At 37.9% G+C, this 16,605-nt stretch overlaps 2 protein-coding genes across 5 annotated transcripts in view; one reads left to right on the plus strand and one right to left on the minus strand.

Moving 5' to 3' along the window:
- The window catches only part of LOC134655682 (uncharacterized), a 500,300-nt gene that overhangs the window by 109,540 nt on the left and 374,155 nt on the right, over positions 1-16,605 (minus strand). The window lies entirely within an intron of this gene.
- Positions 4,436-5,090, plus strand: LOC134655661 (uncharacterized). The gene is made up of 2 exons (XM_063511099.1): positions 4,436-4,560; positions 4,608-5,090. The coding sequence occupies exons 1-2, from the start codon at positions 4,541-4,543 to the stop codon at positions 5,047-5,049; spliced, it is 462 nt and encodes a 153-aa protein (XP_063367169.1). The 5' UTR covers positions 4,436-4,540; the 3' UTR covers positions 5,050-5,090.

Here is a 16,605-nt window from a genome sequence, read left to right on the forward strand (position 1 = left end):
TCCATCAATATTTAACCTGTTCGACGCCGTGTCAAACACAAAAGCTGTCACGCTGACGCCACGTCACCGAAGTGTCAAAACTGATTTGAACCTTATGCATATGCACGTAGGTCTATATGTAGCTCTGTGGTCTGTGACCGATTAATCGGTCTTTGGTGTTGAACCTACGGTGCGGATATATCGGTCATTGGCGTCCAAAAGGTTAAATAACTATTGCATTCAGATCATTACATATTGCATTTAAAATATAATTTTAGATTACTAATTACATATTTCATGCAAAATAAAGTTATTTCTATTTATTTGTATTGTTAGTAGATTTTGCAGCATATATTCCATAATATGGGTCATGGGACTGTATCTACATAATAAGCATATTATGCTTATTATGTAGGTACATATGCATTGTTAAGTTTCTTATTTATAGACATTAACCTTTTCGACGCCGTGTCAAACACTAAAGCTGTCACGCTGACGCCACGTGACCGACGTGTCAAAACTGAAATTGAACTTTATGCATATGCTTTATATATTTATATATTTAGGTCTATGTTGCTCTGTGGTCTGTGACCGATTAATCGGTCTTTGGCGTTAAACCTACGGTGCGGATATATCGGTCATTGGCGTCCAAAGGGTTAAGGAGGGTAGAGGTACCTTCCATAATAAAGATATTCAACTGTAATTTACATGTCACATGTTACAGTTACAGGTAGCTGAACATAGTTTTACACAAAATGCTTGACCTAATCGTGGTTCCAACACAGGTTATATACCTTCGTGTGACAGGGATATTATATAGTATTAATAGTGTTTTATTATGTTGCCCCTGTCACACAATGTTAAATATATAAGCCAGTGTGGGATCACCATAAAACGTTTCTTCCTCTTTAATATCCGTAGTAAAAATACTAATATACTTAATATACTGGGTCAACCAAATCTTGTCAGTAAATAGGAACAAAAAAAACTACACTCATCCTTTTCCTTTGGGTGCTAGTACTAGTAGTATTAGTGTAAGACAAAGATAGTATGATTCTCTCTGTCTATGTTTGAAATCAAACAGACCTTTGACACACTATAGCTTCTTGCAAACGAATAGTTAAAGCTTGTTGTATATGGTCGAGTTTCCCTGTATTTTGACTATTTTGCAAAGCTGATGGAGGTTGCCTATTTAGCGATATATATTTAAATAATAGAGTCGGAGTTCAAAGCTCCTTTGTGCCTAATGGCTATGAGAATATATTATTTTAGTAGCAATTTAGGTAGGTTACTATTTATTACTTAACACGAGATGCTTAGCTTGAAATATTAAAGTGCTTGAGAAATCTTATACCTTCAAATGAGCAATTCTTGTATATATATTTCGGGGATATCGGAAACGGCTCTAACGATTTAGATTAAATTTGCTATAGAGGGTTTTCGTGGGCGAAAAATCGATCTATGTCAATGATATTATATAACCATAGATAGGTTATAGTCATACTTGAGGAACACAAAAAATACTTCCATATTTATTTCTGTGGCTACGAAGAAATCTGTTATTTTTGATTAATTTTCTCATTCCATCCATCTTTGTCACACTCGTTAAATATAAGGTCGTCTCTTCCTCTTTCGGTGTGCGGGAGCTCGTTAGCACGTGCACATTTCTCGCTTGTTCATCAGCGACTAAAGGCAACTTGTCCAATTTGTCACAAGGTGAGCGCTTCAATTTTGGAACGCCTATCCTATAACCTATCTTGAGTTATAAATCATTGATCTATGTACATTTTATCTCTGGGAAAACGCGCATTTTTGAGTTTTAATATGTTTTCCGAGCAAAGCTACCCAGATACCCACCCACTTATTTAAGCCAGATAGTCACCCGAATATTTAAGTTAAAATAACATCGTTATTTTTTATTCCGGTTTCTGCGTTTGAATATTTAGGCTCTGTTTTCACAGAGAAATTCAGACTCCACTTTAATACTTCACTTTAATACTCGGAAGACATCAAAGCGGCTTTTGGAAATATTCATGTTGTTCGATTAATGATAAATAATTCTTTTACGGTAAGAGTTTTTTTGAAGTCCTTTGGTATTTAATTATTTCGTTACATATTAGATTAATTCTACAACGATCCGACACTCATGTATCATGTAGGAAAAATGGGATTGTTTAGTACTAAGCAGCAGACTAAGTTTAGCGGGTGAGGTGTTCAAAATTAACTTTGTTGTTTGTATTTATTTACAATTACTATTAGAAGCAATAGCGAAATTGTCGCAATCGCAACCTGTACCATGCGACCAAAACGTCGTAAGCGCCGAAAATTTATGGCGCTTACGCCTTTATGTCGCGACGAGATTCACGCTCCGCTTCTATATATGGTTTGTTTTCAACACCACAGCAACTCATGGTGCAAAATACTGGTTATCCGTGCCGGTTCTATACGTTAGTTAGTATGCAAACTTAGCGTGGTCGCAGTCTATGCAACTCTCTATTACTCATAAGTATTACCTACTGTACGGCTACCATCAGTTTGGCACTGACATAAACGCCATCGAGAACGTAATTTACTTTCTATACATCTCGCTCGTACTCGCATATTAGTGCAAACGAGATGTAAAGAAAGTAAATAACGTTCTCGATAGACTCATGGTACGGGCTCTGCAATGTTTTTCCGCCAGAGTGCAAGCACTATCGACTTAAGTATACCATAGAGTAACTTATACATACTGTACCTTAAACGGTTTGTTTTCAAAGGGCCTACCGGGAAACGCGAAATCGAAACTCGGCTATCTGCCTCTTTATCGCTCGAATATGCAAGAGTGATAGAGAGGTTAGGTAACAAAATTTCGACTCTCTCGTTTGCGGTAGACCCTTAGATTGTGACTTATTGCGGGAGTGGCGCTACCTACGCAGAATTTGGCGTAATATTCCCTATTAAAGAAGATTCCTCTATGGTATAAAAAATAAAAAAATAAACTTAATTTGTTGACTGTCATGTCATGTCAAATGATAAAAGTGTAATTTGTTTAATAATTGTTTCGTTTGTGTGTCACAAAATTGGTCACAAACACTATATAAATCAAGTACCTACATTTAATAAATGTTGAGAATCAAAGACAATTCAGAGAGCTGACGATAACGAAAGTAAGAGTTTGGTGTAGTATGTTAGATCTATCAGCCATAAAAAACTATCTTATATCAGCCATAAAAAACTATCTTATATCAGCCATAAAAAACTATCTTATGATGATCGGATAATTTTGGTGGCAGATTGAACACAAAGTGCAGTGAAATCAGTTTTATGTTTTTTATATTATAATACGCAACGCCCACAGAAAATATTAATGGTTTACTGGTTTAGTTATAGAAGAAACCACGTAAAACAAACAGTAGACGCACCGCACACCGTTTCTTGTGTATACATGGTGTATAGTCAGTAAATGTGAACATTTCCTGGACTCGAGGACATGTGACAATACGAGCTACGACGCGTACGTGGAAAAACCTTTATTTATACACAATGAAGAGATGTTGTAACTTACAGGCAACATAGCTTCTAAATCATACACTTTATAAGTCATATCATCCCCTCTTCCTCGCGTTTTCCCGGCATTTTGCCACGGCTCATGGGAGCCTGGGGTCCGCTTGGCAACTAATCCCAGTAATTGGCGTAGGCACTAGTTTTTACGAAAGCGACTGCCATCTGACCTTCCAACCCAGAGGGTAAACTAGGCCTTGTTGGGATTAGTTCGGTTTCCTCACGATGTTTTCTTTCACCGAAAAGCGACTGGTAGGTAAATATAAAATGATAATTCGTACATAAGTTCCGAAAAACTCATTGGTACGAGCCGGGGTTCGAACCCGCAACCTCCGGAATGCAAGTCGCACACTCTTACCGCTAAGCCACCAGCGCTTTTTTACACACTTTATTATAAGTCATATACTTAAGCTTAAATAAATTATGATAAAAATTGGACAAAACAAAGAATTATAAATTTAAATCAGTGAAGTTACAAAAATCTTTTTTATTTTCAAATATGAGTCGCCGTGGATTTGGAGAGCGGCCAACTGGAGACATGCATTAAACTTGCATACAACCACTGACAGCTCGCTCTTGCACTCACATAAATAATGCCACATCCACCATTGCTAGGGATGCTACGCGGCTGATTTATTAATAGAGTACGTGAAATTTAACACTTACTTATTAAAAACTGATATAGGTAATTAAAAACTCAATCAATAAACTGCAGTATTAACGCTGTGGCACAGAATATGTAATAGTATTATCATACAGAACGGCCACGCACCGCCCCGCCCTGACTTGCATTACCTCGCCCCGCGACTGGCCGCGACATGAATCTGGTGGACTTCTGGCGTCCTCTCAGTAAAGCGACTTACCCACACATACACGCAAGCCACGAGCGCCGAGTCAGTCAGTTTGCGAGTTGCTGACATTGTAAAATGTGTCGCCTTAGCTGTGTTGCCGCGAACGAGCCTCCCGCGCGAGCGCCCTCTCCCCGCCTCCTCCAAATCACGTCATCGTGTTTACGCGGATGTCGTCGCCGGTCCGAAAGTCGCATCGAACCGGGTTAGTGTACCTGTAAAGGGTACTGAAGAGAGAGCGGCTCCCAAGGAGAAGCTCCCTGTTGCCAGTGTGGATGAGGAGGATTTCACACTGGTATCAAAAAAGAAGAAGGCGCGCACGGCGCCTCGTAAGACTCAGTGTGGTACCGCCGAACCGGCTAATTCTGGCTTGCGGATTGCTACACCGAGTAAGGCGCTGTACGTATCGCGCTTGCATTACACCGCCACGGCTCCTGAAGTGGTGGAGTATGTACACCAGAAGACCGGTTACACGCTGAGGGTGTTCCAGCTTCGATCGCGCCACTACGTGCACTTCAACTCTTTTGTGGTGCGCGTGCCGCGACCGCTGCAGGGGACCATCGAGTGCGCCGACTTCTGGCCGAAGGGTGTCGTGTTTCGGAGGTTCCGGGGCAAACTGCCGAATCCGACACAGGAGCAGCCGATGCAACGGAGCCACGCCGTTTTATCGACTAAATAACTAGTGTTTAGTTTTAAGTCTATAAAATACATATGTATGTTAGTCTGTAAGGTATTTGTAATATGGGCCTTGTTGCCTGAATTAAACTTCTAAATAAATAAATAAATACACAATGACGCGTGCACAGACCCGCGCACACATATAAACGCAAATGATTTTTGATGTATGGCGTGTCCGCCCTGTGGCTGTGGTTAAATACTCGTAAGTAACTTGGGCGCTCTTTGACACATCGTGAACTGTACAGCATCATTATTCAGTAGAGTTGATCCGGTATCGGTTTGCCGACTTTGCCGCTGACACACATTAACCATGCTTTTATCGCTTACCCACGGATTTTGTCTGTCACGTTCTAGATAACAAGGTTGTACTTAAGTGCAATAGTGGCGAATATATTGTACGTTCCCCCCCGTGTATGTTCAGCGTAATTTAATCGTTTCGGAGGAAATTGTTTATGTAGTGTCAAAGAAATCATTTTACTGGTTTAGAGTCGCGTCATATCCATACTATCCATATCCATACTAATATTATAAATGCGAAAGTCTGTCCGTCTGTCTGTCTGTCTGTCTGTCTGTCTGTCTGTTACCTCTTCACGCTTAAACCGCTGAACTGATTTAGTTGAAATTTGGCATAGAGATAGTTTGAGTCCCGGGGAAGGACATAGGATAGTTTTTATGTCAGAAATCATCCCTGCAAAGGGGGGTGGAATTGAAAGAGTTAATGAATTGCCTGATAATTGAAGTAAGCAATGAGCGAATTGAATGATAGCTATTAGCATTATCCAGTCGCTATACTTTAGCTGCTGTCACTAATTCCACGGAGACAAAGTCGCGGGAAAAAACTAGTGTCATAATAACATTTTTTTATATGTCGTCACTCGTCACTTTGAATGACGAATTCATAAAATACAAGTAGGTATAATATAACGACACGTACGTGTAGAGTCTGTGCAGAAAGAGAAGAGTCGTGGAATGTATGTTGCCCAATACATTCCACGACTCTTCTTTTGACACTACACACAGACTCTATGAGGCTTTGTTCTCAAAATCTTGAACGCCACTTTGACGTCTGTTCCGTTATGGAATAACTGAAATCATATTCCATTTTTTGCGAGGATTGAAGCAAGTTTGGTACTTATACATAACAATATTATTACTGTTAAGATACAACCCTATTTGTAGAACATATCCTCGCAGAAATGATATCCGTTAAAAAGAGGGTTACGCGAGTTGACGCGCTAGACAAACGAGAATTCGATTTACCAGAGAAAGAATTGCTCTTTTTTACATGTTAACTTATTTTACAACCATTTTCGCACTTCGTTACTCTCATAAATGGATGTTACATTTGTCTACTAAAATTGGTTAAGATTCTGCTTTTAAAAATAATTTCCTTGGAAAGGTGATATGTGATGACCGATATGTGAATTTAGTAACTAAGCGTGTCTTTCGCACTATTATAAGATTGAAAATAATATCAATATCGACAAATCCTAACAGGGAACGGAAAAATTAAAATTGCGAATACCTTACACACCATACTAATAAATATCATCATTCATCATACTGTTGAATGGTCGTGTTTTAAGTTGTCGCTGATTTGAAAAGTGGTGCTTTTAATATTATTATGTCACGACGACAACATTTGAAATGTCTTCTGAAAAGCGACATCTCATTTGAAAAGCGAATTAGCTTCAATTAGGCACGAAAGTACCTACATGTAGTAAGTACTAAAATGTAATTCCTAAGCCACACTAGTATGCATTACTATAATGAAAGTTACGCGGTTATGGGTCTCGTAAGATATCAGACAGTTCCCAGTGCGAGCAGGTAGATATGTGTTCGAATTGATTCCAGCACTCGGCCCGCCCCGTCGAGATATGCATGGTAATTAATATTCATTACGTCTAAGCTCAGACTAGTTGGAATAGTTCACATGTAAGACAATGAACAGTAGAAAATAATAGAACGGGGCAAACAACGCAAACTTAAGGCATATTTAATTTACATAACTTCACATAAACACTTTCACTTACTTACAACTTAATGAGACCTTTTTAACTGACTTAAGTGTTTGTACTGTAATTAGGTAGCTTTATTAATAATTACCTACTTATTCTATAATTACGTTATTAATCGTTAAAATAATGGCCGCAACATATCGCTATTCTGTAGATTCCCACGTTACAGGCTGAGCCTATTTTTATTATTATTGGGAGTGTTGTGGGCCTTTGGATGCCACTTCGACTAAGCTGTGATCTATTGTGACGGCCCTTTAAAGTTCACTACTAATGCCCGTTGAATCCAGGAAATTCCAGATTCTTTGGGCCGTAATGCTCTGTACCTCATAGGGTTCCAGTATGTGTCGCCCTAGGTAGGTACTTCTTTTGGACATTAGTGGTCCGCAGGAACAGAGAGTGTGCATAGCAGTCTCCTCTGACTCCTGGCAGAACCTGCATGTCGCATCTTGTTTTTTCCCTATTAGGCTTAGCCTAGAGTGGGGATCACTGTACTGTCTCTCTTGGAATGTTAATTTCTTGAAATAAATATCTATATTTTTTTATTTCGAATTTAATTTAAGATATGATGCTAACATGATATTAATTTTAATACGTCGCACTAATAAAAATGTCTTACGCGCGAACTACCACTTTATTAAACATGAAACGAAATCTTGGCAAAGAGAAAAGCGGGAACCAATGCTACGAGCTACGGCGTAGCACTCTTAGCATGCACGTGCCATCAAATTATTGAAGACTAGCTGAGGTACCCGGCTTCGCTCAGAGAGTTGACATGTGAGTTGTAAAAAAATCAAATGGCCCCCAATATTCCAGCATATTTATTCCACAACATTCGAGAGTGTTCTGGAATATTCCATAATGATATGGGATGTTCTCGAACATTCGACAACATTTTCTGAAATGTTGTGGAATGCTCTCGAATACTCTCGAATGCTCTGGACTGTTCTAGAAATGTCTAGAGGGCGAAGTAAACTAATACTGCCCTTATATCTTCAAAAGCACCGTCCTTCTGGTAAAAACAGGAATCTTCTTTGTGGAAATACAAAAATGGCTTTACATAGTCCACAATGTTCTAGTACATTCCAGAACATTTCGGTCTGTTCTGGAACGTTCCACAATGATCTGGTATCCTGGATTCTAGATTATATCCGAATATTCGACAATATTCCGGAATATTCTGGGTCGTTCTCGAACATTCGAATCTCACGACGGATCTTGCTTTATATACGCCTACCAATGGTAGATCCGCTCTGACCCTACAATAAAGGTTTCGAATGGTTCATAATATTCCAGAACATTCGAAAGTGTTCTGGAATGTTCCACAATGATCTAGGATGTTCTCGAACATTTGAAAACATTCCAGAATGTTTTGAAATGGTGTGGCATGCTCTCGAATACTCTCGAATGTTCTGGACTGTTCTAGAAATGTCTAGCCTCCGAGACCCGAGACACCACACCAGGTACAAATTTTTGTAGGTATATATTTCACGATCTATTTTGAACTTGCGTTTATTAAGTTAAGGTTCAAAATTCAAAAACAAAACGACTGCTTCTGGGTCTGGGCAGGGATAAGACTTAGCTATAGATCCATTTTTCGCCCCCGAAAACCCCCATATAGCAAATTTCATCGAAATCGTTAGAGCCGTTTCCGAGATCCCCGAAATATATATATATAAATAAATAAATAAGAATTGCTCGTTTAAAGGTATTAGATATACAGCAAGATAAACTGTTTATAACACCAAAAACCAGGAATAAGTAATTAAGTTTCACATTTATATGTAAAAATAGAATATAATATTCATTAACTCTCACATTTATTATGGAAATACACAGTAAATTTACTTTTCTCAAAAATGGACGGCAAAGTCGACGTTGCCGGTTAAAAAATAGGTCGCGAAGTGCGTAGTTTATGGTCATTCAAAAAATTAAAAAGTTAAAAACATTGCAGTCTCGATTTCGGGACTGCAATGTCGCATACAAATTCCATTATTTAACGAGTTCCAAACTTTTTAAAACTTCAAATGGCCATATCAAATGAAGGCATAGGTCCCTTAAACAGCCAAACAGATGATCAGCACTTATTATTATAAAGCCTATAACAGACTATCGCACCGCACCGCGTCCTTGGAGCGTCGCACCCATAAGTGAGAGCGAGAAACAGATATTTCTTTCTCGCTCTCACTTATGGGTGCGACGCTCCAAGGTCGCGGTGCGGTGCGATAGTCTGTTACAGGCTTAATGTTGGTACCGCGACTATTTAGGTGTCTCAAATAGGTTGGCGTATTTTCAGCAGAAAAATACACTTCTTTTTTTTTTTAAAGGCGGCAAGCTAATTTTTTTAATGGTTGTATTTTTTCTGTGAAAATTAATGGAAAATTAGAACGTTGCTTCTGTAAGTTCTGTAAAATATTTCTATTTCTTGCACCATTTTTGAGAAAAGCACTATATATGACTCGGCTGGAAGGCTACTTGCTGGCTTCGGATTCAATTAAACGGACTCCCAAGGTCGTCCGTTTAAAACGAATCCTCAGCCTGCAAGTAGCTACTTCCGAACCTCGACAATAATGTACTATTACTCGTACTAATGACGATTTACTAAAATTATGTGACATTAAATGTGTGTGAATTTAGGTAAGTGTTAGATAACACAAATGATTTAAATCCACAGTAAATTTGATAAATGACAATGAACTCGCGATTTATCCAAATTCAATTTGAATTACGTAGTTTGGTAAACATTAAACACAAACTAGGGCAATTAATACTATCATATGCTTTTGCGTATTGAAATACTTGAGGTAGGTATATCAAGCTTGTGTACACATCAGCGACGCAAACATATTTGGTTTTGGAAACTTGATCTAATATTTATTCATCGTATTAAATATTAGAAAGTTAATGGATATGAAATATAGATATATATAGAAGGCAGATAGAAGATTACTTCATTGCTGAATAAATGTTTTCTTTTTCTATAAAATATTTTACTTAAAGCACTGCAAATAGTAAAAATAGATTTGACTAGCCCTAGAGATTTAATATAGAATATATGTATATATATTATAGGGGGATGGAAGAAAACATAATACACTAACGTTTGCGGCTATTAAACATTCAGTCGAGAAGACCAAAAAAATATAAATAAACAAAAAAAGAACTTCAGTTACCCTAGCCAAGTCAAAACGTAACGTTGCTATATGGGGGTTTTCGGGGGCGAAAAATGGATCAGTCTTATCCCTGTGAAAACGCGCATTTTTGAGTTTTTATATAGAATAGAATAGAATAGAGAGCGTTTATTCGTGACCAAAAATAAGTAAAGAAAACAACAGGTAACATAACAACAAAGTCACGAAATGGTCCCGACTCAGCATGGTGCTAGCCTGGCTAGGTTAGCGCTGGTCCTCCGTCGGGGCCATGATCTGGAGTTATAAAAAGAAAAATGAAAAGACACACCAATATTATAACAAAACAGAAAAAAAACGTGGGTCGTGGTTAACGACTTAACTAAACTACAAAAAAAAACTTAATAACTACCATAATGTTAAACAATAACAAATTAGAGATTAAAGTGAATGGCGGTTGAGGAGGGAAAACTAGGCAGTGAGTACTTATGTACGCGTCTGGAGTACTTAAATGTAGCTTGTTTTAAGTTTGAGGCATTCTTCGTTTAATTGATGTTTGAGCATAAACTTTTTTAAAGTTGATTTAAAACTGTGAATGCTTTGCAGGTTCCTAATAGGAGGAGGGATGTTGTTCCAACACTTAGTGGCTGCGTAACGAAAACTGCCGCAGAAGGCTGCTGATGTGTGTCTTATGAGTTAGAAGTTGAGTCGCAGATCGCCGACTCCCGCGTGACTCGGATATGGACAGCTTCTCGTACAAATAAGTAGGAGCTTGACAGTTTATTACTCCAAAGAGTAAAGAAGCGAGGTGCAGCTTACGGCGGTGGTGCATTTTTAGAATGTTGTGCTGATTAAGGAAAGGTGATACGTGGCCCCGCAATGGAATGCAGAAACAAAAGCGAGCACAGGCGTTTTGGACACGTTGTATAAGTCTTTTGGTTTTACAAAGAAGTTTTGGTCCGAATACCGCATCCACGTAATTTAATTTTGAGAAAATAAGTGACTCAACTAACCTAACACGCAGTATTTCATTGATGAAAGGTCTAATTTTCTACAACACTTTTAGCTTGTAAAGTCACCTCTTTACTACATCAGCAGTATGCTTCTTAAAACGAAGGCCACTATCCATCAAGAGACCCAGGTTCCGAGCCTCATAAACTTGCTCGATCGGCTCATCTAATAATGTGACTTTCAAAGTAGGAGTTAAACGAGCCAACTGGTGTTTGCATCCAAAGATTAGATATTTCGTTTTGTTCGGGTTAAGTAGGAGGCAGTTATCTGAAGCCCATGATGCTATATTACTGAGATCAGTGTTGAGTTTAACTATAGCGTCATCAATATTGTCAGGTGGTTTGCATGAAATGCACACTTGAACATCGTCTGCATAGATGTGGAACTTACAGTGTGTGATGCGTGAGCCGATGTCAGCAGAGTATAAAATAAATAGGATAGGGCCAAGGATTGAGCCTTGGGGGACACCCCTGGTTAATATAATTGGATCTGAGGTGGATGTAGAACCATCACATTTAATTTTTACATATTGGCTGCGCATGTTAAGGTAACTATCAAACCATCTTACAGTTGTTTTCCGAGCTTTGCTCGGTCTCCCAGATATTCAAATATTAATCGTACAATTTGCTTATCATCAAAAACGGTGGCGTATAATATAATACACAGGATTACAAAGTGGGTATCGATATAAGACGATTCTTTGAAGTCATATTAGACATTCTCTATCAACATAACCTATTTAAATATTTCAAATGCACAATACTTAGGCCTTAGAAACCCTTGAAACCTTAAAAGAATAACGTTTTATTTGACTATCGAGTCTTAAGATTCATGAACGTTGATCTTTTGTGCGAACTTCTGTCACATCTTCCTTGCAGCGGAATTAAACCGGCTCCATGTTGCCAAGCCGTTCAGAGCTGTTATTTGGTACGCAACAGAATTCAGAGCGGCAGTTTTTCAATCAAAGTTTGGGATGTTAAAAACGAGTATTTGTACTTGTTCCAATATATTACCTGTTTTTTTTTCATTAAGTTCAAAAGCGATAGGTACTTACATATTTAAGTTGCCTTGCCTAAACATCGAATGAATTAAAATGGATTGGCACTTAAATCAATTACTAATGGGACTGTATGAAAATATTCAAAATGTGTACATTTATACAGTAGGTATACACAGGTATGCACAGACTGCTAAAATCAAAAGATCATTAACCCTTCCCGTAGTTATCATTACCATTATTAGAGCTCGATTCATCCTTGTATTTGATGTGAGTATAAAGTATTTATACTAGCAAGTACGTATTTATACTCGTCCGGCAAGCAAGGAACCGATAGAGTCAGTACCGGTCAGCGGATCGGAACATCCATAGCGGGATGTGATTAAAAGCTTATGTCTATCAACAGTGACCTAAATTTCGATTGAAAAATAGGAGTGCAACTAGATGACCTGCCAGGGGTGCAGGACGAGAGAGTTATCGATAAATAAAAAATTGCACATAACCGTTTTCTAGGCCAAAGTGATCCCATAAGAGCTCCGTGAACAAAAACTAACTGTCAAACAGATGTCGGGCCATGCTAAGGGTAACTACTTAACTGATCATATAGAATCATATTGAAAATTGTTTTCGTTGAAAGATTAAATAAATATCAATATCTGGGAGACCGAGCTTTGCTCGGAAAACATACAAAAACTCAAAAATGCGCGTTTTCTCAGAGATAAAACCTAATAGCTAGATCGATTTTTGGCCTCCGAAAACCCCCATATAGCAAATTTCATCGAAATCGTTAGCGCCGTTTCCGAGATCCCCGAAATATATAATATATATATATAAATAAATATACAAGAATTGCTCGTTTATTTAATTGTATTAGATAGATATCATAATGCACGTTATTAAATATTTGGCATGCTCGATATTGAGGCACACTTGCGTTGAACCCGTAAAATTTGTGCAGTGTGTGGCTTTGACCAGTGAACTGTCTCGGACGGTCTCTGCCACTGTCGCGGAGCGACTGTTATGGTTGAAGAGAATCGTTATGGAAAACGTTCGGTCGTTTGACATTTAACTAACCTCGTACTGATATATTGGTAGCGAGTGACACTGCGAGCGAGTTTACGCAGTCGCTAGTGGTTATAGTAGGGGAGCCCAAGAGGGGATTTTTGTGTTTACTCGAGCGCATCAGATTAAGATATGAGTGATATCTTGCTACCCCGTGTAGTCTACCTTTACCCCTTTTAGCCATCTATGTTGAGCCCTTGGTTGGTGGGGGGTTCAACAAATTGTTAAGCAGATTGTGGATTTGCACATATTAGTCCAAATTAACGCTATAATTGTGCTTTTACTAAATCTGATAATTATGTGCACGCATTTCCTTAATCTGACGGTTACAATGTAAAAATTAGGCGTCAAACTTGTGTTCGTTGGATTAAGAAAATGCCTACAAATAAGTGTTATATTAAGTTATAGAAAAAATATAGCATTAACGTGGACAAAAACGACCAAACCCACAAACTGCTTAAACGATTTTTTAACCCTCCACCAACATCCCGAAATTAAAAAAAAAATTGTAGACGCTTTTCGGCTCGCTGAAAAAAAAACTTTATATAACTTTTTTTTCTTCTTATCATCTAATATTTTGATTCCAATAGGTTTGTACGACGCTCGAGTAAGTACACATTTAGCATCGTCGGCTCCCCAACTATTATAGCCGCTTGAATTCATTGTAAGGGTACTAATGTTATGAATTAGGTATGTATGTTGTTTGTAAGAACAACGTGAATGTTCGTGCAAGGATAAAAATATCTTAAGACTGGGTTGACTCAGTGCCGTCATTAGGGGAATTGTATTTTCCAATAAACCAATAAATTTCTGTATAAATGAGAAGTTTAAAATTGTGGTCCTATTTAAATATTCCCCAATTTCATAACATTCATAAATGAAAAATTTCGATCCCCATACAAAAATCACCGAAACTAGTCCCTGAAATTTTTCCATGTGAACATTTCGTAATTTTGGAATCTTTCCGAGGTTACATCGGTAATCACAATATTACAAACATATATTCTTTCGATTCGAGTGGGTAGTAATTTGATGGCAACAAAAGCTTTTCCGCCCTGCTTCGTCTACAATGGCAATAATTCGGCCCGACGCCCATACAACTTCTTTGTAATAGAGGGGGCACATTGTTCGCCGTCAAAATCAATTACTTATACCATAGAGACATATAATAAGACAAGAGTGCTCACTCCAGACATCAGTTTTGGTACCATAAAGACTATTAATTTCAGTGTCTACATCTAGCATCGAGTAGCGGAACTATAATCAGAACTGCTACTTGATAATAGATGTAGCAGTACAGTTCCGCTACTCGATGCTAGATATAGACACTGAAATTAATAGTGTTTTTGGTGCCAAAACTGATGTATGGAGTGAACAATCTATGTATTTTTTTCTCTGTGCTTATACACAAACGCACGTAATAAGCAGTCATTTATTGTTACGTACCAATTTGATATATAAGACCAAATTACAGATGTAGTTCATAATTATTTTCCATCGTATTTTTACGGAAACGTACAAACGTGTCTTGCTATTTCAGTCACTCTCGGTACAAAAAATACTGAACAAACGTGATAACCAATTAGTCTAAGGGCGAACTCACATGCGATTATTTACATACAATGCGAAGTCAATGAGGCCAAATCCAATTCCGCCGACGATCACCGCAACGTAATGAAACTCGCGTTCTGTCGAGTTCGAGTTATCGCGCTGTCTAAGTAAGTGGGCGTTTTTTTTAAAGTTGTCCCCTATACTTTTTTTCAAATTTGGGATTTTTTATGTTATTTCTACTCAGAATCACGAGCTCTTTCTATCCTAAGTAATAGGAGAAAAAAAGTGTCCTAAGGTTTTTATTTCCATTCCGTCACCATTTTTCATAGACTTTGTATGGCGGTCGCGGAATGGAAAGATCGAAAAATGTATGGAAATATTGGGACACTTTTTTTCTCCTATTAGGAATTAGGATAGAAAGAGCTCGTGATTCTGAGTAGAAATAACATAAACAATCCCAAATTTGAAAAAAAAGTGTAGGGGACAACTTAAAAAAAAAAAACGCCCAAGTGAGCCGTAAGTTACAAAATAAAAATATAATGCAAAATGTTCTGCTCGGCTTGAAAAGTCTGATCCACCTAGAACCTCGATTTGAAGGCATGGGTACTTATTTAATATAGGTACATATAATGCAAAACATATGAACTAACAAAGTTTAAAGGTGTTTTTGTAATAAAAATATCAATATTTATTTAGGTATATTAAGTGTCGTAAGACGAAGAAGTTGAAACAACATCTACGTTTACAATCATCAGTCTCTATTACCGTACAGGGATGTTGCGAACATCCGCATCCGCATCCGCAACCGCGGAACTTCCGCATTATTGTCAACATCCGCATCTGCATCCGCATTCGCATAAAATCGATGCTGAGCTTATGCGGATGCGGATGTCGAATAAGTCGGTACAGGAACGTCTTAGCGGCGGCGTAAGTGCTAGGTAATTTCGTCATTATCTATACGTAACGAAATCGTCTTGATCCAGAAAAGTCGGCCGTTACTGTTTATTAAATATAACGCACCTATATTCTTGCTTAAATACTAAACATTTCGTTTGTTTTAAATAAAAAAATACTAATAATGTAATATATGACGTTTTCTAAGTACCTAATCTTGACATCCGCATCCGCATCCGCATCCGCGGATGTGAGCCTTTAAATATCCGCATCCGCATCCGCGGATGTCAAAAAATCTGCATCCGCAACATCCCTGTTACCGAAGTGAAGAATAATTTTACGTGGGTAATATAACGGCTCGACGATATGATATCGCGAGACGTTATTTTATTCAGAAGACACATATCTTCCTATTAAATTGTACCCTTTGAAACAATACCCTGAATCCATCATCATTATTATGATACATGAAGGGAATGTCACGTTCGCAATTTTCAATCTTCAACGAATAGGAATAAGAATACGATAGATGCGTTAATTGCTTGCAGTGTAGCATTAAAAAAATTGTGATAGTAAGTAACTTATTTAATAGTTATTATAATAAACATACAGACCATGTCTAGAATGAACATATAGTTGCTTTTGGCGTCGAGAGCCCTGTATTTTTGCGTCTTGAGGGCCTCGGCTGCCATTGTGTTCGTTTTTATACATATAATTAATAATAACTTTATTTAAAGCTAAAAAGTTACTAAAGCAAAAATTTTAAACAGGAAAACTTACAGAGCGGCGGGAAGTGCTAGTGCCGCTTGCTTGCTTTGTAAATTGGAAATATACCTTCTCTAATACTTTATGCACCAGCTCTTGTAACTTACTTTATAACTCACATAAGCATCATGAAA

The sequence above is a fragment of the Cydia amplana genome, chromosome 17 (genome assembly GCF_948474715.1).
Source record: "Cydia amplana chromosome 17, ilCydAmpl1.1, whole genome shotgun sequence".
Lineage (NCBI taxonomy): Eukaryota > Metazoa > Arthropoda > Insecta > Lepidoptera > Tortricidae > Cydia > Cydia amplana.